Here is a 22,928-nt window from a genome sequence, read left to right on the forward strand (position 1 = left end):
TCACATTTTGAAGCCTTGAGGTTGGCATTTTCGCCATCACCCTCTTGGTTGTTTGGAGCATGTTCTTGTCTGTGAAAATGATGGACGTAGCTATTCTGACGTCACCCATTTGTTTGTGGACTTCACATTCTGAAGTCATGAGTTTGGCATTTTGGCCGTTGGCCTCTGGGTTTATTGGAGCATGTTCCTGTCTGAAAATATTGGACTTAGCCACCATGACTTCATCCATTGGTTTGTGGACTTGACATTGGCATTTTGCCATTGCCCTCTTGGGTTTTTTGGAGCCAGAGATGACAATATTTTGGCGAGAGGAGGATCAAGGGGTGGATCTGATTGAGAAGCCAAAGACGCTATTGGTAGACGGCCTGTTGTTGAAAGCAGCCCGCCCTTATTTATGCATAACTTGACCATAAGTGCTATATCGTAGGCAACTGGACTTGCTTGTTTTTCTTGAAAGTCCAGTAGTCCAGTTGCCTATGATATAGCACTTAAGATTACCATGACCTGGATGACAGAGAATCTTCACCGACATTTAAACCTTGATTAAATGTAAACAGATGAGTTATATAAAAATTAACCCCCATACAGTTGTCATGAAGAGGGAAATCAGCTATAAAGACTAAAACTGTTTTTGTGCCAGGCAGTAAATTTTTATTTCTGCTATAAAGCTGGGACTTGTGACATGGGTGTCCTTGGAGACTGACTGGCTTCTGGAGCCAGACTCAAGTGGCCTTTCAAAGAACTGCAGTTTTTTGCACTTTTGTCTTGGCTTCATTTTTCAGCTCTGGAGGTAGCCGTTTTGTCTCCCCCAAAATCTATGCCTGTGAGGCGACAACAACATTGTGTATGATATTCATTTGATCTGCATGCAGGAAAGTATTCCAAAATCCTAGAGGCAAGGACTGTTAAATGTCACTGGTTTATGTGCACTGAATGAAAGTGACGTATAGGCAGTGCTGTGGGAAGATGCTTTACCCCTGTGTGAAAGCTACAGTCCTTCATTCAAGGCCTTACTGTAATCTGCCAGCTGTAATCAGATGCTTCAATGGTGCATTTAGCTTTCTTTTAAAGGAAAGTCCATTCACAGTGGTATCATTATTTTCCTATCAAGGCTGGGGGAAAGCCGAGAGGGAGGCAAAACAGAGGAGATGCCCCAGGTGACTTTAGAAACTGGGCCACCAGAGATACCTGTGGTGCCAGAGGAGGGACTGAACACTACACCACCTCTCCGCACTGAAGGGGCATTTGTGCTTCCTGAAAGTGAAACCTGACTTGTTATTTCTGATCTGCAGCAGGTGATAACAGCAATGTGCATCAGTGCAGGTTTAATGGATGCAATGTGTAGAGCACATGTAGTGGCAATGCATCGCTGTGTGCCCAGATCATAACTCTCACTCCACTGGTTGTAAATGGAGATTGCGAGAGAGCTTTCAGAAATAGGAATTAGGTTTATAATCCTGATGCTGTGCGGAAGAGGGAATAGTAATCAGATTTATCTGTGACACCACAAATTTCATCCCTTGTTTCCGCAGTGCTGTAGATGTCCAAAAATAGATGGCATCTCATAAACAGTTATTTTAAAAAAGCACGATAACAGCAGCACAGCAGCTGTCAGGTCTATGGAGAAGAACAGTAGACATACAGCTGTCAGTGCAGAGAACTATTTAATATGCATTCCCACCCTCCAGGAGAATTTAACAATGCAATATATTCACAAGGACAATATTAAGCTGGATGTTAGCCATATAATATTAGCTCATAAGCTCAAATTCATACTTATAAAGAATGTAATGTCTGTAAATGGAATGTAAAGTGGACAGATTGAGTTGTGTATTCGACTTGGCCTTTGTACTCCTGCAGCTCAGAGAAGCACTTGACATCTGATAGAGGATTGCAGGAACACACTTGTGTCTGAAACAGATCCTCAGTGCAGCCTCTCTGGCGATGGCTTAGAGCTCGCAGCGCCTTAATCAAACCAGTACATGTGAGGCAGATGGGCTGGTAACAACAGCCTGCTCTCAGCTGACGAGGAAGGGTATGTGTGATTTTTCCTTTCTTTTGCTGTCTTTTCAACACGCCACAGTCACGTGAGCAAAGTGCTGACTACCACAGTGCACTGCAGGCCAGCCACTCAACTTCCTCCTATCTTTCAACAAACTAATTGTCATGTAGTCAGCAGGACCTTTACTCTGTTTGGCACTCGAGAGCACAGAGAGGTAACCAAAGAGCTGTGATGGATGAGGTAACTATTTCTCTGGTTGATTTGAATGAGAGGAGTAAATTTGCATTGAGTTTTGCATTGGAAATTAACTGGAATGGATTTGTCTCCAGACTTTTAGTATCTGCACGATTATATTTATCTTTTTGTAAGTCTTCTGTGATTGCGGCATGCCTTGGAGCAGATCAGTTGAAGCAGCTAGCTACATGTAAGCTTTGCACCCACCTCATTTTTTATTTATACCTGCACCAATCCAGTATTGTCAGCTATTTAATGCACCTCTAATGTACATACTGTTTGCATTTTTAGAAAGAAAATCTTCTTATCTCCATTTATAAACACAGTAGATACATGCCTCTGTCACTGCTTTTTTTAACTATGCTTATAATAGTTGAAAAGGTCAACATGAATAAATAATAAGACGTGGAAAAGCTATTACCCCAGTATCAATCTGAAATCGTAATTGTGCAGAAATGCACAGTGCTTCTTGTTAAGTTGTAATGAAAATAATTCCAGAAAGATTTAAGAGCATGTGTTATGAATATTTTATTTATCATATTTGTCTATATATTTATATAAAATCTTAATTACATAATAATCAGCTGACTTTTCAGGCAAGTCAAAAGACTGTAAAAATCAAGTATACCATTTATGACCCTTGTCCCTGTGTTTAATATAGGGCTGTAACTAATGATTATTTTTATTGTTGATTAATCTGTTGATTTTTTTCAAATAATTGATTTGTTGTTTTGTCAATAAAATGTCAGAAAATTATGAAAAATGTCGATCAGTGTTTTCTCAAAGCCCGGGCTGACGTCCTCAAATGTCAAATGTTATCCACAGCTCAAAGATATTCAGTTTACCATCATAAAAGAGTAAAGAAACCAGAAAATATTCACATTTAAGACGCTGTAATCAGAAAAATGTAACTTTTTTTCTTTAAAAAATTACTCTAGCTTAGAATCAGCTGTCACAGTAGTTGACAACGAATCAAATAATTTGTGGGATTACACAAACTAGACATTATTCACAAGCATTTAACTTTATACAAGCACTGGTCTGTGAACTTGTGATGAGGAAAAATTAAATGCCTGCACACTTACTCCATGCCACACAAGTTTAAAGAAGATCCTACTTGGATCTTCATCATGGCAAAATGTTTGAAAGGTTGAAACCACACCTCTATTTTTACATAATACACACTAATAGGGTGACAAGCTCTATGGTGGCAGGTGTGGTTAATAATCTAAACCACTCAGGGTGGTAAAACAATCAACAGCAGTCAATGAATTACATAGAAAAATTACATAGAGAAAAAAACAGTAATGCAAAGGCCCTACTACAAATACATCAGACATCTATCTCAGTTAATAAAAAATTCATCATCATTCACCTGTGTTTAAAATTTGATATGTTTAGCTTGAGGCTGAACAAAAGAAATCTCAAATACATGAACAGAAATTGGGTCTAAAACACCCTGCTGAAAATAGATCAAATTCTAATTTTTGGATTAAAGACAACCTTGGGCATTACCAAGCACCCAGTGTTTCATTGAACTTGCTGAGATTTCTAAAAATGTTTTCATGTTTGAGAAAATTTCCACTTAATACAGGCGATGCAAAGGGACTAGCATGTGTAGCAAAATGTCTGCAAATTTCAGTTCCCTATATGTGGCCTGTTCTGAAAAATATTACATCTACTTCTTTACTGCAGTTTATGAGTGTCTTAATCGCTGCCATGAGCATCTGAAATTTACCATGGATCATGGTGTGCAACAAATCAGTTTTTTGGACACTGTTGTAAAGTGTGAGGGCAGGACATTGGTGACTTATCTGTTGAGAAAAGAAACAGACAAAGTTCTTTCGTACATGGGCAATCTTTCCAAGCCTCCCCATCACCCAGTACAGTCGTATCAGGAGAATTGGCACAAAACAAACTGATTATGAGGAACAAGCAGATGAATTAGAATACAGATACAAGGAAAGAGGGCATAATGAAAGGAAGGAAAAGCTGCATGAAACAGATTTAGCACTGTAACACAGAAAGAGTGACTTGTCAAAAAAAAAACCTCTACCACATAATCATTCTAGGTACTATATAAAATAGTCAGCACTGTAATAGATTTTGAAAAAATTATTAAAACAAAACAAAAGCAAAACACTGGCACATTTTAAACTTTGATCCACATCTTATAAATGAATTTAAAGATCAGCCCAAAATAGTGTACAAATACCCCTAAAACATAACACAAATGCTGGTAAAATCTGATTTTATTCCCATTAAAGCTTCATTTCCAACAAAAACTTTAGGTATAGTATCTTTAGTACTGTACGTAACCCATACAGATATGTAATTAGACCCTAGATCTTTGCATTTCCACGGCAGACAGTACTCTAAAATGATGCTAGGGTTGTTGTAACTCTCAGCTCCGTCCACTAGAGAAACTTGTACATCTCATTTATCGTCAATAGAACTGACATTTTCAGAACAAAAAAAGAACAGTCTGCAGTGAGCGTCTCCCTTGATATAATATTTAAAAATTGTGGGTTTGCGCATTGAGTCCTTGTCAGACAAGAGCAGGGATGTAGTGTTGCCAGAGCGCACTGAAATGGAAATGCAAAAATAACCACTCTAATGTGTACTAAACTGAACTGAACTGAACTGCACTGTTAGGTGGAAACGAGGCTTAAAAATACCACTTCCCTTGATCCTCCGCAAAGAAATTATTGGTGTGGCTCATGTACTTTTTACATTTAAGTCTACTACATGTACTCTACTGATAACAGGAAAAACAGTGAAAGCAAGAGGCACTGTATCTTGCCCCACAAAGAATGTACTTTATCTTATCAAATGTCCATGTGGTTTAGCATGTAGGAAAGACACAAAGAGCTCTTAAACCAGGATAGCTGCAACCGGAACCGGGATCAGCGTAACCCAGTGTCAGTGCATGTCAGAGAGGCTAATCACCCTGTCGCCTCTCTGAGATACACTGGCGTCAAATTTGTTAGATCTCTGAGAAGAAGAGGTGATTAAAAAGCTCTCAAACTCCAAACAGAGTTTTTATATTTTCACTGTCCAGACTCTTACACCTACAGGTCTTTATTAAACTTGTGTGGCATGGAGTGAGTGCACAGGCGTTACTTTTTTCCTCAATGTACGCTGTTTTTTCATAGCCTTGCACCTACATGATGTACATATAATTATTCTCTCTCAACTCTGTGAATGTGTAATTTCAGATTTTTAAGTTAAAAAAAAACTTTTAGGGATGTCATGTCTGATCTTGTAGCAAAATAAGATTGCTTGCTGCTTTACTACCAAGGTTCAACATAACTTTTCAGTACCCACGTCAGTAAAACAGGGTTTATTGCCTCATTGTTCACTTTGAAATGATGAGCAAGGGTCAAAAACTGAACTGTTATCTGTGTCAGTCATCGCACGGACTCTCTATTAGCTCCCTTATCAAGTGCGTCCAATGACTGGCCGAGTTAAGTTGTTAAGTTCAAGGTTTTGCATAGCAGACAAGTTGCACAATCACCTTGTCTATTGTTTACACTTAAGTGCTTATCTGCTCTGGAGGTGAAAACTCAAAATATGACCTCTCTGTGAATGTGTGTGTGTGTGTGTGTGTGCGTGTGTTTAAGGGGGAGATGTTTCAAGTTGCTTGTGATTGGCTAGTTTGATAAAGAAGTCTAAGTAATGTTTTTGTCTTGAAGTAACTGAGTTTTGTAGTGGCGTGCTCACGTGGTGTCGTGAGAGAAGAAGCAGCAGTTCCTCTGCAGTTTCCTCACAGTTTGTTATTTCTCTCTCCTGCTGTGAGAATAAAAGGAATTCCTTGGAGATTTTTTTGATGAGTGATGCCACTGTGCTCTGGACTCTGCACACTGGGGCTGGTTGTTTTCATACAGACTCCAATTGTCATGACAAGACAGTGCAGCCAGGCTATGACTGTGGGTCACATAAATGTCCTGGTGCAGACACAGTGGTGTGGTGTGCATTAACTGAACTGAACAATAAAGCCGCAAGCATGATAGAGAAGGAGGGAGATGTCGGCTTGATGGGTGACTCATGTGAGACTGCAGTGTTCTTAAAAACCCATACATGATCTCCTCAGTCCTGTCACTAACAGACCATAATATTCTGTGCATTATTGTGTGAGGAGGATCAGAGTGCTGACTGTGGAGTTGGGTTCAGTTGGAAGTCAGTGACAAGAAATGGGAAAACAAAAGTAGCACTTAGAAGGGAAAGGTGTGCTTCGTGTCACAGCTGGATGAGAAAACGGTGCGGTCGATGAGCAACGAAGGAGGGCTGTGAAGCCGGCTGTGTTGAACCCCAGGGAGCAGACGAGAACACCGAGCCAACAGAGACCAGAGAGCAGAGAGGTGGCTTGCTGACCTGTTCTGAAAACCCCTCTCCTCCTCCCTCCTCCACCTCTGGAGCAGCCAGCGGGGGCCTCAAGTCCCCATCCAAACTAAACACACCAGACCGCAGCTGCATTCAAGCTCACATGCAGTTATCGGAAACCTAAACATCCATCTGTGCAGCCTCTCTGAAAGTGAATCTGAGGAATTGGTTATATTCGTGTCATACAAGCGCAGATGCACTTCACAAAGAAACCCACAAGTCAGCAAAGATCTGGAACGGAAAAGCTGTGTTTGTGAGTCGTGACTCGTGACTGAGGGAAATGATGGGGGAGGGCCGGTGAGGAGGAGAGAGGAGGAGGAGGCGGGTTGCACACGCAGAGGCAGGTTGTGATTGGTAGATGAAGGGGGTGGAGAGAATGAAAGGGGGAATGGGAAGCATCTTCTTACACTGAGGGCATTCTGCACCTAAAATATAGAGCATCTTGGCCACATCTGACGTACAGTATTTCATCTGTTTGCTCAGAAATGACTGTCTGAGCATACAGAGGACAGAGCCTCTCCTATACTGATTCAAGTCTCACAATGAGAGAGCTCATGCATTAAACATGAGTGTTCAAGGACACACACGACGCACAGATGTTGCAGTGATGATAGATTTGTTTTAACAAAGTAACCCTTCTACACTGATCAGTAACACTCTATTTTAAGAGGCTGTCAACAATGTGGCATAATTAAGCTGCACAGTGGTTAACTACTGAGATATATATCTTGTGCTATTGTCCCTAGTGAGGGATGAATAAGTGAGATACAGAGATTTTGATAATCAACTGCAGGCAGTAGTGTCGTAGTTGGTGATGAGGTGGACATACTTCTAGGTAGATAGGTACGTGGGTATACCCTCAACTACATCACTGACTGTAGGACTGATTCAATTAGTTGATTGACAAAAAATGAATAGATATTAAGCTCCATAATTGTGAGGATTTGCTGCTTGCTTGCTTTGATTTGATAGCGTTGACCTGCCACCCCACCTGTAACTGAGTGCTGTATTTGATTTGGTTGACAGTGGGCATGGGATGGTTAGAAAATTTTAATGTCACAGTTATCCTGGCTAAATAATTGCCATTCAGGATATTATGCAGATAATCATCAAAATGCGCTTAAAAGTCTTAAATAACCCTAAAATAGATTGGAATCATGTTACCTTACATTTTGTTAAGAGACATATTTTTATTGCATCACTGAGAGGAAGCATCTTTTTACTGAACATCCTCTTCAGTGAAAAACAATCTTAAAAAGCCAGGCAATCCATCCTGCCGCGATCAGGGTGGAGGTTTTGCCTCCCCAAATGTAGCACTAAGCGTTACAGATCGTCCATTGTCCCGCCTGCTATCGCTTATCTTAACCAGCAGTGACCACTAATTGTCCATGATACTCGTGAAAGTGTGTGTTACTGGATCTTCTGTGTTATGTATTGTACTATCTGTCTTGTTGTACTCATGACCATTATCTGTATCTTTATCATTATCATGATCACCACATTCTTTATGACGCTCTTAAATTTATCAGTAGATATAAAAGTTTCTCATTTTGGATCTTTTTGCAGAGTCTTCCATGCCCAAGTTGCCTTGTAGGAAAATGCAGTTTTCCTCAGATCTTTCAAAAGTCAGTGTACATTAAAAAGAAAACACCTGGAGGAGCATAGCTGGTAACTGCCAGAGCTATGAAATATCTTTTATCTTGAGCTACAATAAAATCGTATAGCGCCCCATCCCTAGTCCACAGCACACCGGGGAGCCATCAGTTTCTGTTCAGGATTCCTGGACTTGATATTGAGTAAAGAGAAGTATCTCTTTTCAAGTTTGTTCTACAGTGTACTGAGTAAAACAGTCAGAATGTTCTTCATACTGCAACACAGCCCCAAACCTCACTGGGGAGTCTGACATTTACTTCTTGCAAAACCTCTTTTCCACAAACATAGTGAAACACCAAGCTAGCGTGTGAGACCGTTTTTTGTGAGAAACAAATGCTGTGTTCATGAGGAGCACTGAAATGGATAGTAAAAGACACATTTTTATATCTAACCAGCTTAATTCATGTTACTGAGACACACACTCAGACACACAGTTTCTGTGAACGTGGAGGCCTTTCCTTGGCACATTGTGGGTTTCAAAGTGGGTGACTGCCTGTCTTTCACCATAGTTTCAGAATATTGATTTTTAGATATTGTGTATTTTAGGTCAGGGGTCTTAGACGTTTTTTAGATCAAGGACCCCTTAGCTGAAAGACAGACAGAGCCGGGCCCCCCGAGTACATATGTAAATATTGAGTTGCATTAACTGGGTATACAATTATATGTAGGGCGGCCTAATGTGCCACATAAAAACATATTTTTATATGGTGCATACAATGCTAAGCTATTAAAATAACCATCGACAGATTCACATATTTATACATCATGGATTCATTTGACAAAAAATCATGGGTAACAGATGTTTTTCTATTATTATCTAATAAGCCAATGGATCTTTGTTAATATGTTGGATTCATGTTAATGTGTATATACGGCCATATTTTTATTTTTAGGGGAAAAAATAATCAAACAATAATTTGGCAGCCCCCCTGCAGTAACTCTGATGACCCCCTAGGGGTCATGCACCCCCTGTTTAAGACTCATGTTTTAGGTGATCACTAAAAGCAAGTCTATGTTGTAGTGTTTGTGGCAACATTGCTTTAAATAGCTTTTGAAATGTACTGATCCTTTGTTTATGGAACTTGTTGTCAACAGCCACATCATGAGACTGTTTAATTTGACCTCTCCTCTTTCATTACAGATATCCCCTACATTGATCTAACAGCAACTGCAAGCAAGACGAGCGAACAAAGCACAATCAGACTACTGTAACAAACAACAGAAGACAAGAACAACCACCGCGTAACAGGCTGACAGACAGATTGACACTTTGACCAGCCAGGGCTTCAGATAAATGGCTGACAAGCAGATCAGGTAAGGCGGAATGTGGAACGACTACAAATACAGCCGCACTGTGGCCTTATTTTCGTCTATTGACCTCTCATATTTCCTATTTCTGTCTCTTGTCCAGTTTGCCTGCCAAATTGATCAATGGGGGGATCGCTGGCCTAATTGGAGTGACCTGTGTGTTTCCCATTGACCTGGCCAAGACTCGCTTGCAAAACCAGCAAAATGGATCTCGCCTTTACACCAGCATGTAAGACATTTCTGTATTTGACTATATTTGACTGTATTTGACATATTAACTTATGAACATATTGCTTGGTTATAGTCAGAACTGATCAGCAGCATCACTAAACTTGTCATCAGGGCCCAGTTGAAAAAAGTAATCTAGACCAGAATGATCTACATTTGGAAATCCTCAGATAATCCATCCTACTTTTGTGCCGTTTTTTCAAAGATTACAAAATCCAGATAGTGCTCTAAAAGGGACTTCATATCACAATGCAGGCAGTCTGCCAACAAACACACTGCAATTACCGCTTATTGCCATAGGTGCTGCCAAAGAGAATGAAGCAGAGATCATTGAGATTCTAACTTTAAGCCTTTTGGTACAGTAGGATAAAAATAAAAAAGAATGTTGTTCACATAAAATACTGCCCCAAATAGCTGTCAATATCAAACAAAAAGTATTTTATAGATAGCATAAAGTCTACTCAATCTATTTTATCACAGTAACTGTTCAACAAATCAAGTGCAAAATCTAAATAAATGTATATATATGTGACCAATTTGCAAGTTTTATTACATTTTGTTCCTGAAATCCACCCTGAATCTGCCCTTCTGCTGCAACCAGAATAATCCAGATTTTTTTAATCCAAAGTATCCCAATCCTACTAAAAAGTTTTGAACAACACATACTAAAGGTTTGATCCAGATCAAAATCAAGACTAGAATACACGATCAAATTCAATTCCAGAATCCCCTTTTTTCTTTCGAACAACCTTTTTTCAAGACTTGATCCAATCCAATAGCTGAAATCTGATCAGATTATTTCTGGACACCTGGGCCCTGACTCTCAGTGCCCCCCTCTCTTCCAATGCTCGCTTGCCTGTCGCTTGCTTGTCCACAGATGGCGTCCATGGTGTCAAACCACCGCCAGCTCTTTCTGTTTGCGCCACTCCGGCTGTTGTGGTCCTTTATTCTTCTATAATCACTTTTGAGTTTTTTACATTTTGCCCAACATTGTTCAGCCATCCGGTGGAAACTTAACGGCTCTGTCCAGTTCCCGCTGTAATTCCGCCTCTCCCATAACAGAGAGGAATTTCTGCACCTCGTTGACCAACCAAGAAACGCTGTTGTGCGCTGACATTTCGAGATAACAAATCCTTTGTTGAACAAAAGTGATGATTCGCTGTTGACCAATGAACGGACTGCAGTGTTTTAGCTCCACCTTTTAGTAACAGATCTGCTAGGTACCCCAATAGAATGGGTCCCAAAAATGGGGACAATACAGAACAGTTCATTGGTACCATCCACTACTTTTCACTTTGAAAAAAAAGGCACACTGAACTGAACTGTACCGTACTGCTGGGTGGAAAAGGGGCTTTAGGTAATTAACATACCACAACTGTTTTGTGTTTCAGGTCAGATTGCCTTATTAAGACCATCCGGTCAGAGGGGTATTTTGGGATGTACCGAGGTAAGTTTTTAGAGTTCTGTAATTTATGTCTGAGCTCGTTTAAGTGTAGATAATGAGAGCATCAAAGCTATTAGTTAGCATAGGCCTGTGATTACTTTCAACTTCAGAGAGAGGCTGCAGAGCTCAAATACAAGGATCTCACTGCTACAGGCAATTATCCCTCATTCTCTCTCTCCCTTGTCTGCTTTTTCTTCTTCTTCTTTGCTTCCTTACTTCTTCTGTCTGTCTTGCTCCCTGTCCTTTTTATCCTCCCAGGAGCGGCGGTGAACTTAACACTAGTCACACCAGAGAAAGCCATCAAATTGGCTGCCAACGACTTCTTCAGGCATCACCTCTCCAAGGATGGGTGAGGCATGAAAGTGCTGACAGGCTGACTGACACACACCCACTCCCCCCTCATTCACACTGTGATTAACTGGCGTGTTTACTAACATGTAACCTGACACATTAGCTGTCTGTTTTCCCACCAAGGCTCTAGTTAATCCTGCACCGTTCTGTCGTCTCCTCCGAGGCACCGGGCATTTCACAGCGGTTCGTGAACTGCCTGGTTTAAAAATACAGAATTACTCGTATCACGTTACCCAGTGAAATTAGCACACGATGGTATCGCATACCAAAGATTAGTAGCCATCGTCTGGTGTTGCTGAAATCCATCACCCACCCATTGTCCCCCATGATAAACCCGAAGGTTTCTGGAGCATCAATCTGCCTCTCTATGGTGACACACATGCGAGCTGATGAATGATTGACTTGTCTGGCCCTGCCGCTCACCTTGTGAATTATTAATCCGCCCTTGCTCTTGACATGTTGATATAGAAGATGAACATTATCATCACCAGCACAGATGGTGACAACTCCTGTTTTTTTTGAGGACTGCAGCAATAAAGTTATCTGACTCACACTGTCAGTCTGGTGCCTGCTCTAATGTGATCCTGCTTTTCATCGTCTTCTCCTCTCTTCCAGAAAACTAACTCTGTTCAAAGAGATGCTGGCTGGGTGCGGGGCAGGTACATGCCAGGTGAGTGAGTGAGGTGCTGCTTTAATTGCATCCTCCTGTTCTCCATCTGGAGCCGCTGCCTTTAGTAACGCCAGTGTCAGCTCACACACACACCACTGGTCACTGCCTGCAGCTAGAATTAACCACAATCACTTCCAAATGAGAGGAGTTAGTGGTTGCAGAAGCATGCTCGCCGTTTGTCTCTGTTATCTGTGATGGGAATGTGACCTGTAATGTTTCGCTTTCATTAATGATTTCTTTTTCTTTTTTTTTTTTCTTTTTCATTAATGATTTCTAATCACTGAAATGTTGTCCCGTTAGCAGGCGATACACTGGCAGCTAGATGTGAGTGATCAGATAAGACGTTGCGAGAGTGCTTGGCCATGTGCACAGAGTGAGTGAGTCAGAGGGAAATGCCTCTTGTCAATGAGGGCAAAGGCTTCAAACCCGGGGAACGTGATTAGATTAAGTGTAGCAGACCTTGGATTAAGATTGAGGCTGAGAACATGGCTATCTCACCCTTAATCCAGTTAACTAGTTACTACTGTGTGTGGATTACAGAGGAAAACAAGAGATGACACGTAGCTCATGCATGCCAGTGGATTTACACTGGACACACGTTTTGCCTGCACGAATCAATCCTTCCTCACAGCGTGCATATGTTGACACTGATCCTAATACCTTTGTTTCATTTTGTCGCAGGTTATTGTCACAACTCCTATGGAGATGCTGAAAATCCAGCTTCAAGATGCTGGACGACTTGGTGAGAGGAAATGAAATCCAGATGGAGTTTTTAGTAAAGAATGCAGTGTAGGGGGTAAACTGGAGAAACAGTGACCTCATGTGGTCATATCTGAGATTACAGCAGCTTAATTCTGGTTTCTTCTTACTGTTATGAATTCAAAATGTCTGCCCACATACCTGTTCTGCATGATTCTAATAACTAGCTATATATGAAGTTTTAATTGTTAATGTTTTTCTTATGCTCCACAGCGGCTCAGAGGAAGCTGATGCCAGAGACGGTGGCAGCAGGTACTGTGGAGACCAAGTCCCCAACAGCCATGCAGCTCACCAGAGAATTATTTAGGGAAAAGGGCATTGCTGGGCTGTACAAGGGCCTTGGTGCCACATTGCTCAGGTAAAACAGATCTGGCAACTCTTTTAACCAACACTGCAGTGAACTTCACATGACTTACTGTGATTGTCTCTCTGATGTCTCTCTTTTTGTAGGGATGTCCCATTCTCCATCATCTATTTCCCCCTATTTGCCAACCTGAACAACCTGGGCAAAAGAGACATAGATGGGCCTGCTCCGTTCTACGTGTCGTTCATATCAGGCTGTGTCGCCGGGAGCACAGCGGCTGTCGCTGTCAACCCCGTCGATGGTGAGCGATGTGACTGTGAGCGTTGTCGAAACGTGTGCACCGTTAGTTGATGTTACATATTCACCTGAGCTCTGTGTGTTGCAGTGATAAAGACTAGACTGCAGTCGCTGAACCGGGGAAGCACAGAAGACACGTACAGCGGAGTGACTGACTGCATCAGGTGACCTCATTATGTCTTTATTGCTGCAGGATGTGTGATGCTGTGTGTGTAGTCAAGTTAACATGGATTAGAAGTACATCATCACACAAGTGTGTCAAAACACTTTACACCAAAAAACTAACAATGACAGCAGAACCAACAAATACAACTGCCACTCAAATTACAAAATATAGAGATAAACACCTTACCTGTATGTTTCACTTTTAATAACTGTCTAGGTCCATTTTTAAATGCTGTTTTTACAAATAAATTACCATCAACCCTTAAAAAGGCACAAGTCACCATGTATGCTGATGATTTAACAGTACACAGGTGCACCTGCAGTTGTCTTGAATAAGGAACTGTAGTCAGTAGTTACATGGTTAACAAATAAGTCAAGTCCAAGTTTATTAAAATGACAAACTAGTTCTTAATGTCTCCAAAACAAAATGCATTGTATCTGAGACAAATCATTTGTTACGAAAAGAGCCTAAGTTAAAGTTGTATGTAAAAGATGTTACAGTTGCACAAGTTCAAGAGACCAAACTTGTAGGTATAACATTAGATAGTAAATTATCTTGATCTAAGCATAGTGATAATTTGGTAACTAAGACGGGGAGAGGTCTTTCAGTTATAAGGAGATGTTCTAAATATTTCAACACAAAATGTAATAGGACGGCTCATTAAGGCAGTAGTTTGATCTCATCTGGAGTGTTGCTCAGTGGTGTGGTCCAGCGCTTCTATGACCCAGTTAAAAAGCAGCATGTTGTTCTCTTTGATGCTCACACAGAAGTAATGTAAATACAATTCATAACTGTTTATCCTGCTTAACGTACTTACTTACTTAGTTATTCAATAAATATATAGTTTTATATAAACAGCTATGTTTGAGCTCAGATGTATATAACTATGAAACCACGTGTGCTACTGGAGGTAAATAAACACTACCCAAAGTGAAAACCAGTATATTGAAGAACAATGTACAGAGGCATGATTACATGCGACTCTCTGCCTTGAGCCTAGTATTCAGGAAAAAAGTAAATATCGCTTTAAAATATCATTAAAACAAGATCTTTTGGCTTAAAAGTGCTCCTCATTTAATGATATTTAGCTATTAAGTATGTGATTTTATATAGTTTAATACACAATCTAAGGGGGCTTACATAGTATATACTAGGGATGGGAGTCACTAGATGATCCACCATACAGTATCATTGCAATTTTTAATATGTTGCGATACACCGAGTATTGCGATAAAATATATTGTGGTTTATTGCCTTTTTTCAACTGTGAATTATCTCCCCAAAGGAAAACTCTGTCATCTGTTTTCAGTCTCTTCATCTCATCTCAGCCAAGTTTTTTGCTGCAGCAAAATGTATCTAGTGGCAAATGATTTTATTATTTTAGTAGGCTGTAATATGAATAATTTATATAATAAAAATATTGATATTTGGCACTGTGTGATAATATGATATTGCCACACAAAAATATCTTGATACTATGCTGTATGGATTTTTCTCCCGCCCCTAGTATAAACTACAGTGGGTATCAATGGTTAAATCATATGTTTTATTATTTGATATTAATGTATGTTACGATCATGATGATAATGCTGTTGAATGATGAAAGTACTATGATATTTTTGGAGCACCATGATGCTTTTTGTAGGCACTATTTTGACTTTGATGTATGATCGGGCATGGTCTGCTCAATAACTACAGCTCAATATTGTGACATCTTTAATTTTGTATCTCTTTAGAAGACCTTATTTTCAGTTTCCATGGACTAGAGATAGGTCTTGTGTTGTTGTTGTTGTTGTGGTGGGATGTTTTTTATAATTATCTACTATCATGTACAGAATATTATCTTTGTTGTGGAACCCAGAAAGAATAGCTACAGCTATTGAGGATCCCAATAAATAAAATAACAAGCTTTTATTTGCTCTCTAGGAAAATCATGCGTAATGAGGGTCCATCCGCCTTCCTGAAGGGAGCTTACTGTCGAGCCCTGGTCATTGCCCCTCTCTTCGGCATTGCCCAGGTGGTCTACTTCCTGGGTGTTGGTGAATTTATCCTCAGCTTCTTGCCTAAAAGAGACAACTAAGAAGCACCTCCTTTCTGCCTTTCCCTCCCATTACGCATCACACCAACTGCGTGGGGATTCATCTCATTCTGATGGGTCACAGCATGACCGATTAGTACATGTTTTAAATTTCTTGTGTTGAATGTTGAAGTAGTTTAGGAGGGAGCCTTTTTCCTTTGCCAAGCTGCCTGTGGTGGCACACACAAATCCAGTAGGCACGCTGAGCTAGCTCTCTGGAAATGAAGCCACAAATATCAGTTGAAGTTTTAAATGAACGTTGCTTTTTAATTACAGCATTTTATTGCATTGTTTTAAATAAGATTGTCAAATCCTCAGAGTAGATGTACTGCCCTTGGTTGCTGCAGTTCTGCACGCCCTCCACTACCTAGCGTTAGTCTCTGAGTGACAGATCTATTGAAAATGAGACACCATAACTAGCTAAATTAAATGCACCTACTTTACTTATAAAGATATGAGACCATTAGATGAATAGAGCATTTACTAAAAAATGCTAATCAAAGAATTCCCTCAGACCTTATGTCTTAAAAGATAGTATATTTAGAATCAGAGAAACAATATGCCTCTGTTTCAGACAAAGACACAGGGAATGTGTTGATGTGTTAGCGGCACACCCCCTATGATCTTTCCTGAGAAGCCACATCCCTTCCTGTAAGAGGTTGTAATGAACTCAGCCATTCAGCTCCGAGCAGACTTTGATTGCCTTGGCTTTAAGTAGATCAGGTTCCAGCTGATATTCAGTATTACCACAATGTTTTGCCTCCATGAAAAAGATATCTCATGAGACGGCGTACCACATTTGGGCATTATGCACTACCAAACTACACCAACACGTTCTTTTAAACTGCCTCTGTGCTTCTTTCTGTGGGTAGAAACTATCAAGCATGTTGTACTTGTGGTCACGCCCCCAATCAGTGATGTCACAGCAGGGGTTTTGCCTCAGAGGAATGATGGAAAACACCTGCTGTGACATCACTGATTGGATTGTGGCCAAAAGTGCTGCACGCTTTAAAACATTTCAGTCCACAGAGAGCAGAGCGGCGGCGCTTTCCTGCTCTGTGTGATTCATTGTGGGCTCAGATGAAAGCTGCGAACATCAAATGGGTTGAAAGTAATTTTAATAGAGGGGCAGATTATCAGTAGATATTTAGTAATTACGCAGACAAATCACATGCTGAGGCCTCCTGAGTGCACTCATCTGTTGTGGAGCCAGTGAGACCTCGGCTAGAGTAGCTCAACCCCAGTAGATCCAGACATAATTATTATTGTTTACAGATGAGTTCGCACTCAGTTTTAAATTCTTTGTCCGAACTTGAATTCAGTGGCAGGACCCAAAGAGCTAATGATAAACATTTCTTTATCAGAAACCAATTTGTTTTCAGTGTTCTATGATTTTTACCAAACTCATCTCATTTGCTTTAGAGGTTTCGTTTGCTTTAAGCTGCTCCGGAAAAAGCAGCCCCGCTGTATCTCGTTTATGCATCACACAACACTGAAGCCCTGCCATTGGTTTATCTCGCCGGAGATCAAGGTGACTTTGACGTGTATTATCCAATCACATTCCTCCCTCGCTCCCACCGTTCAAGCAGCTCATCAGTTGTGCTGTTGCACTGTAGATACGCGATGCAACTTTTCAGTGTGTGTTATCATTTGTGGGAGTGAGGTCTATTTATCAATATTCCTTTCTATCGGCAGTATAGCACTATATATTTGTATGTGTTGTTTTTTCTGTGTCAAAGTGTCCACCTTAACTATATTGTACAGAAGCAGATGATATGAACTTTATGTTTTAGGATTTATTGTTTGTTTTGTACATGATGGCTTATTTGCACACCTACCTCTCCAGCCCCCCCCACCCCTCAATCCATATTGTGATTTTTATGTTATGATGGTGTGGACATATCAAATGAAGGAATGTGTTTTAATGCATCATTTCAACTTAAATGCAGCATATTGATGAGGGTTTTTTACTGTATGCAAAGAGGAACACTGGTGTAGATCTAGGATGGCTTTTCGGGAGGTGCCGTTAAGTTGGATCGGCCTATTGTCCTGTTTCCTACAGTTTTATCAACTAGGACCAAACGCAGACATGTCTTTAGTTTTACGTGAATGACCTCTGGCACTACTTAAACAGTTCTGGAAGTGAAATACAGCCTGGACAAGGCCGATAGGGACCTGTTGACATCAGACTGTAAATCTGACATCTGTCCTTTTGAATGGTGCTTCTTTCATGAGGTAGCTGCAATATGACATCGATGGCACCAACGACCAAGGCTGTGCCGACTGAATCACATGCTAGCAAGCAAATCTCAGCGTTATCAATGTCTTAACTGAAAGCCATAGGTCAGGGAGGGACAACAGAGCTGCTAGACATGGACTGGCACCTCCAGCCATGTTGTCAGATGACAGCTGAGCCACAAGGGAACGGCGAAAAAAAAAAAAAAAGACCTGTCGACTCGTGTGAGCTTGTCTTTATGAATTACTGTCGTAGTTTTCCAACATTCCGATTGCCAGTTCATCTCATTTATGCTGTTAATGTGATTATAATGCCTATTTTTGTGTTGTTGAGATTATTGTTATGATTTTTGAGCCTCCCCTCCCCCACCCTCACACCTCCCTTGTTTTAAGATTTTTTTTTAATCTGTTCTTTGGTTGAATCTTGAAAAAAATGTTGTGCAAGTCATTTTGTTTTACTCAGCTGTGAATTTTCACACATTGTGCATTTGGTTATGTATGTGTGTGCGTGTCTGACCGTGTAGTGCTGTAGTTGATGTGTAGTTGTTAGTGTGACACTGCGGTATTTTTCTCTTTGATTGTCAGACCCGCGCTCTCTCCCCTCTTTCCTTCTATCTGTCACACTCCTCTGCCCTCAGCACCCACAGGTGCAGGTAAATGCAGAGGAGCTCTAAAAGACACCAAATGTATGACTTAGAGTGTATACAATCAAAGAAAGCACAAAGGATTATTAGGCACAAGAGACCACGCGACCCACTTTGAATACACTCAGACAAAGTCCTTGAAAAACAATGTGCTGCTTTTGCAGACACGGATTGAGGTCTGGTTTATTTCAGCGGAGGTGTCGATTGAGATTAACTTTTTTGTCTTGTGAGAAAGTTTATCTATGTCTGTAAAACTTGATCCATAGGGCTGAGACGACAGGTCGCTATAAGAGACTCGTATGATGGTGTCCACTATGTCACCCATCTGCAGTTAATCCACAAAATGTATATCGCCTACATATTAAATGAATCAGATATAAGAATGTATCTTAGATATTATGAGATGTATTATAATTATAGTGAAGAGTTTATTACATTTTAATCTAAAGATTTGTCCTTTACACATTCACTGAAAAAATATTCATGAACCAGCTCACTGATATGCAATAAGTAGAAGCCACACACAGACACACACTCTTTAAAAAAAAGAAACACAACACAATGTATGATGCAAGCGGGGACCTTGGAGGCCTTCTGGGGTCTGTTCACAGCCTCTGTTGTCTTCCTCCAAGAGGAATTGTGCATTATAGCACTTTAAAACGAGGACCCTCACCCTACTGTCCATCTACAAAGTCTCTCTGTGACGAAGAGGGTGTTTATGAATATGTGTGGTGAATGACACAGTTGTCCTAGACATTGTTGACAATGCAATTGAAAAAAAAATTGTGTTCCCTGTCACAATTTGCTGTTCAATAAACTGACTGTCCCTAAATCGCCTGATGTAGTTTGTGCTGTGGGGTTATACGCTGTTTTTATCACCGTGTCTGCTTTCAAGGTCCGGCAGTCATCTGACAGAACGCAAAAGAACAGACACTGCTGTTTTTGTCTGTAATAGTGCTGTGAAAAAACAAACAGCAGTGCAATGTTTTGAAGAACACGAGGATGATGTTGTGGCTCCTCGGGGCACTAGAGCAGCTGAGACTTGTGTAGTTGTGATGATTTGCTGCCTCGTGGAGCCACCAGGTGTCAGTGTGGGGTCGCAGAAGAGCTGTCAGTGCCGCTGTGTGGTGGGAGTGGGGGGGAGAGCGTGAGCACTGCTATGTACTACAGGTGTATGCTTAGCTTGGGCGGTGTGGCAGTAAATCACGCACTTCAATCTCACTCTCTGTCAGGCTATCTTATTCTCAGTCATGGTAGTTTCTATCTTGTGCAGCTGTGATGCTGCTTGTGCACAGATGTGCTTCGGCGACCTGTGTGGTTTCACCTGATAAACAAGGTGTTTCTGTGTGTCTATAAGTTGCATGATGGGAATATGGAAATGTGGATTTCACTGGATGTTTGAGGTTTATAAATCCCATATTATTCCTGCATGTTTGAGCAGAACTGATGTTATGACAGGGTTATTCATTATTAATCCCCTGCTGCTTGCTGTGTATTCAACACTGCTGTTTATAGCATTACTTTCCAGGATGCCATTTTGCAGCATAATTAAATCTTAGTACCTTCGTATGACCCTGCACACACACTCGCACACACGCGCACACATACACACTGCTGTCTTTCTTGTATCCAGGTCTTATTTCAGCCAGAGTCAGATTTCATATTGAATTTTGTGCCTCTTTGAGAGACTCCTTTCATCAGAATATCTACTCCAGTGTTTACACACACAGGAGAGATTAGCCGAGGGCTCAGTTTACCACAATGACAACACTTTGAAAAATAGAAATGAGCACCAGCCACTGTTCTTATGCTCATTCAAATCCCTTTCATGTGTCATGACTTGAGTCTCCACCATGAACTATTAATAGTCTTTAGGCTTTCTAGCAAGAGGAGAGAAGGTGGAGGAGAGGGTAGTCTAAGTTAAAGGGGGAGCACGATGGAGGGAAAGGGGGAAATGAAGAGGTGGAGACAGTAAAGGGCCGTCGATAGAAGGAGCAGAGAGCCGGAGGAAGGGAGGGGATGGTGTTGATGTGTATATAGGTCACTAAATCAATGGGAATCAGGTTTTTGAAGGGGAGAGAAGGGGGGTATTTATAGATACCAGTGGAGACAGACGCATCAGTGACAGGCACAATGATGCTGGGAGCACAGGAGGGGGAAAATCTGGGAACAGACTGTGGTCAAATTAGTCTGCAGAGAATTCTCCCTAACAAATGGCAAAAGATTCTCAATAGTGAGCAAATAGCACAGAGCGCAGTGCAAAACAAAATATAATCAAATGGAAATCACTGCAGGATGCTTTGAGCAAATGACCTTCCCAGCTTTATTGACAAAACGCAGGCAAACTGTTAGTTGTGGTATTGCTCGGAGCATTTGCATCCACAGAACGGCTCTACTCATATCCTATTGAATTGTAATCTGTGATATCAGTGAGCCACATGATTGAATGGAATATTAGCTTTCTATTTTGCAGCCTCGTAAGGAGAACCTGCATATTTATTACTTGAGAGCCGCTGAAAGGCTGCGAAGTACAATAAAAAAACATTACAGACCGCACTGTAAAGATTTCAGGTCAGAGGTTATTGGCTGATGAGCACATACTGCAATAATTTCCATTTTTAATATCGTGGAGTAATTACACAACTTCTGTTTCAACCACTCCCACTAAATGGCACAGCGGTGATGCTGGCCCCGTGCTGTACTTTTAATAACTGTCATGGCTTATCCCATTTATTTCATAATGTCCCACGTCTCCGTCTGCCAGCTGCATGTAACAAGAAGTTCCATCACAAATTGGAAATTTGCTCTGTGAACAGAAAGGAAAAGTAATTGAAGAAATTGTTTTAAATTGCCTCCAGAGTGGGTTTTTCTAGGACTAAGTCAAGGTCACGGACAAATTGTTCCTCCAGCACTTACATTGCGGCCTATGTGTGATGTAAGACAGCCTGAATACTGAATGTTAAAATAATCCACATCCCATTTCTGCATCTGATTCGGGGAGTATTTGCATAGCAGCCACATCACCTTGCATCATAAACCCGGCAGAGGACACACACAATTACTCCTCGACAGCTCTTAATCTCTGGCCTGTGCCTAATAATGTGGTCAATAAATTCGAACAGGCAAGTGTCGTGAATACAGGGCCATCTGAGAGCCATTTGTATAATGGATAAGGATATGGGTGTGCAGCAGGTGGGGCATGGTTGAAGTGACAGGGCCAGATGGGTTTGTCTTCTTCTCTCCTTATAGCAGTGTTAACTGACAAAGGATGTTGTAGCTCTAATGACTCATTTGTCACTGTGGTTAAGAAATATGGTCATGGAAAGTGTCTCAATATGTTTACTCAAGTACTGCACATATACAGTTGTGAAATATGTGCACTTACATGAGTATTCCCAGTTATTCTCTTTATAATATTGAATATTTTGTGCCACATTTAATTGACAGCTGCCAGTTACTTTATGCTTTTAGGGCTGCAATTATCACGTTGACGAATTGTCACACAAAAGTAACATCCCTATTTCCCAGAACTCAAGGTTGTGCCTTCAAATGTATTATTTTATCTGAGAAACATGTTCATTTTATAATTAAATAAAGTGAGAAAAAACAAATCCTCACAGTGGAGAAGCTGGAACTAGTCAACTGTTGGCACTCTTGCTCAATAAATGACTAATCAATTGAATAATAGCTGGAAATTAATTACAATTACAGCATACAAGGCAGCTAAAATTAGCTCCACATTGACCAGGTGCAACATTAAAATGCTAATGAATCAGTGGTAATAAACCAATAAAATATTACAGTATATTTTATGGCAGTTGTAAGGCTCTGTGGTTGAATTTTATGCCATTTTTGTGAAATCTTGGGGACGTTAGAATTACGTAAATGAATAAAAAAAAAAAAAAAGACTATATATAATGAGTTATTTTACTTTAAGAGGATCGATGTTGTAGTTAAGTATAATTTTGCATGTAATTGACTACTTTGGTACTTTTACTTCATTACAAATATCTGGATACTTCTCTCACCACTAATGAGATTCCCAATTAAACCATGCAACCCGGGTGCAAGCCCTGCCTGAATCTCACATGAATGCACAAACAGAATCAACAATGGCACGTGGCAGCAGAGCAAACAGACTTCCTAACAGCAGCTGCAAAAAGTCACTTTTTC

At 40.7% G+C, this 22,928-nt stretch overlaps 1 protein-coding gene across 3 annotated transcripts in view; it reads left to right on the plus strand.

Annotated features, from left to right (window-relative positions):
- slc25a22a (solute carrier family 25 member 22a) overlaps positions 1–19,587 on the plus strand; it is a 21,968-nt gene extending 2,381 nt beyond the window's left edge. The window contains exons 1-11 of one of the 3 annotated variants that reach the window (XM_033634961.2): positions 1,881–2,035; positions 9,414–9,586; positions 9,684–9,809; positions 11,200–11,255; positions 11,511–11,601; positions 12,219–12,273; positions 12,955–13,015; positions 13,246–13,390; positions 13,483–13,637; positions 13,722–13,797; positions 15,726–19,587. In XM_033634961.2, the coding sequence (XP_033490852.1) occupies positions 9,567–9,586; positions 9,684–9,809; positions 11,200–11,255; positions 11,511–11,601; positions 12,219–12,273; positions 12,955–13,015; positions 13,246–13,390; positions 13,483–13,637; positions 13,722–13,797; positions 15,726–15,879 (939 nt within the window). In that variant the 5' untranslated portion in view covers positions 1,881–2,035; positions 9,414–9,566 and the 3' untranslated portion in view covers positions 15,880–19,587. Of the gene's footprint in view, positions 1–1,880; positions 2,036–2,104; positions 2,243–9,413; positions 9,587–9,683; positions 9,810–11,199; positions 11,256–11,510; positions 11,602–12,218; positions 12,274–12,954; positions 13,016–13,245; positions 13,391–13,482; positions 13,638–13,721; positions 13,798–15,725 lie in introns of those variants that run through there. The other 2 variants (XM_033634960.2, XM_033634958.2) reach the window with 2 other exon arrangements.
- The last annotated feature ends 3,341 nt before the right edge of the window (positions 19,588–22,928 follow it).

This window comes from Epinephelus lanceolatus, chromosome 5, assembly GCF_041903045.1.
Source record: "Epinephelus lanceolatus isolate andai-2023 chromosome 5, ASM4190304v1, whole genome shotgun sequence".
NCBI lineage: Eukaryota > Metazoa > Chordata > Actinopteri > Perciformes > Serranidae > Epinephelus > Epinephelus lanceolatus.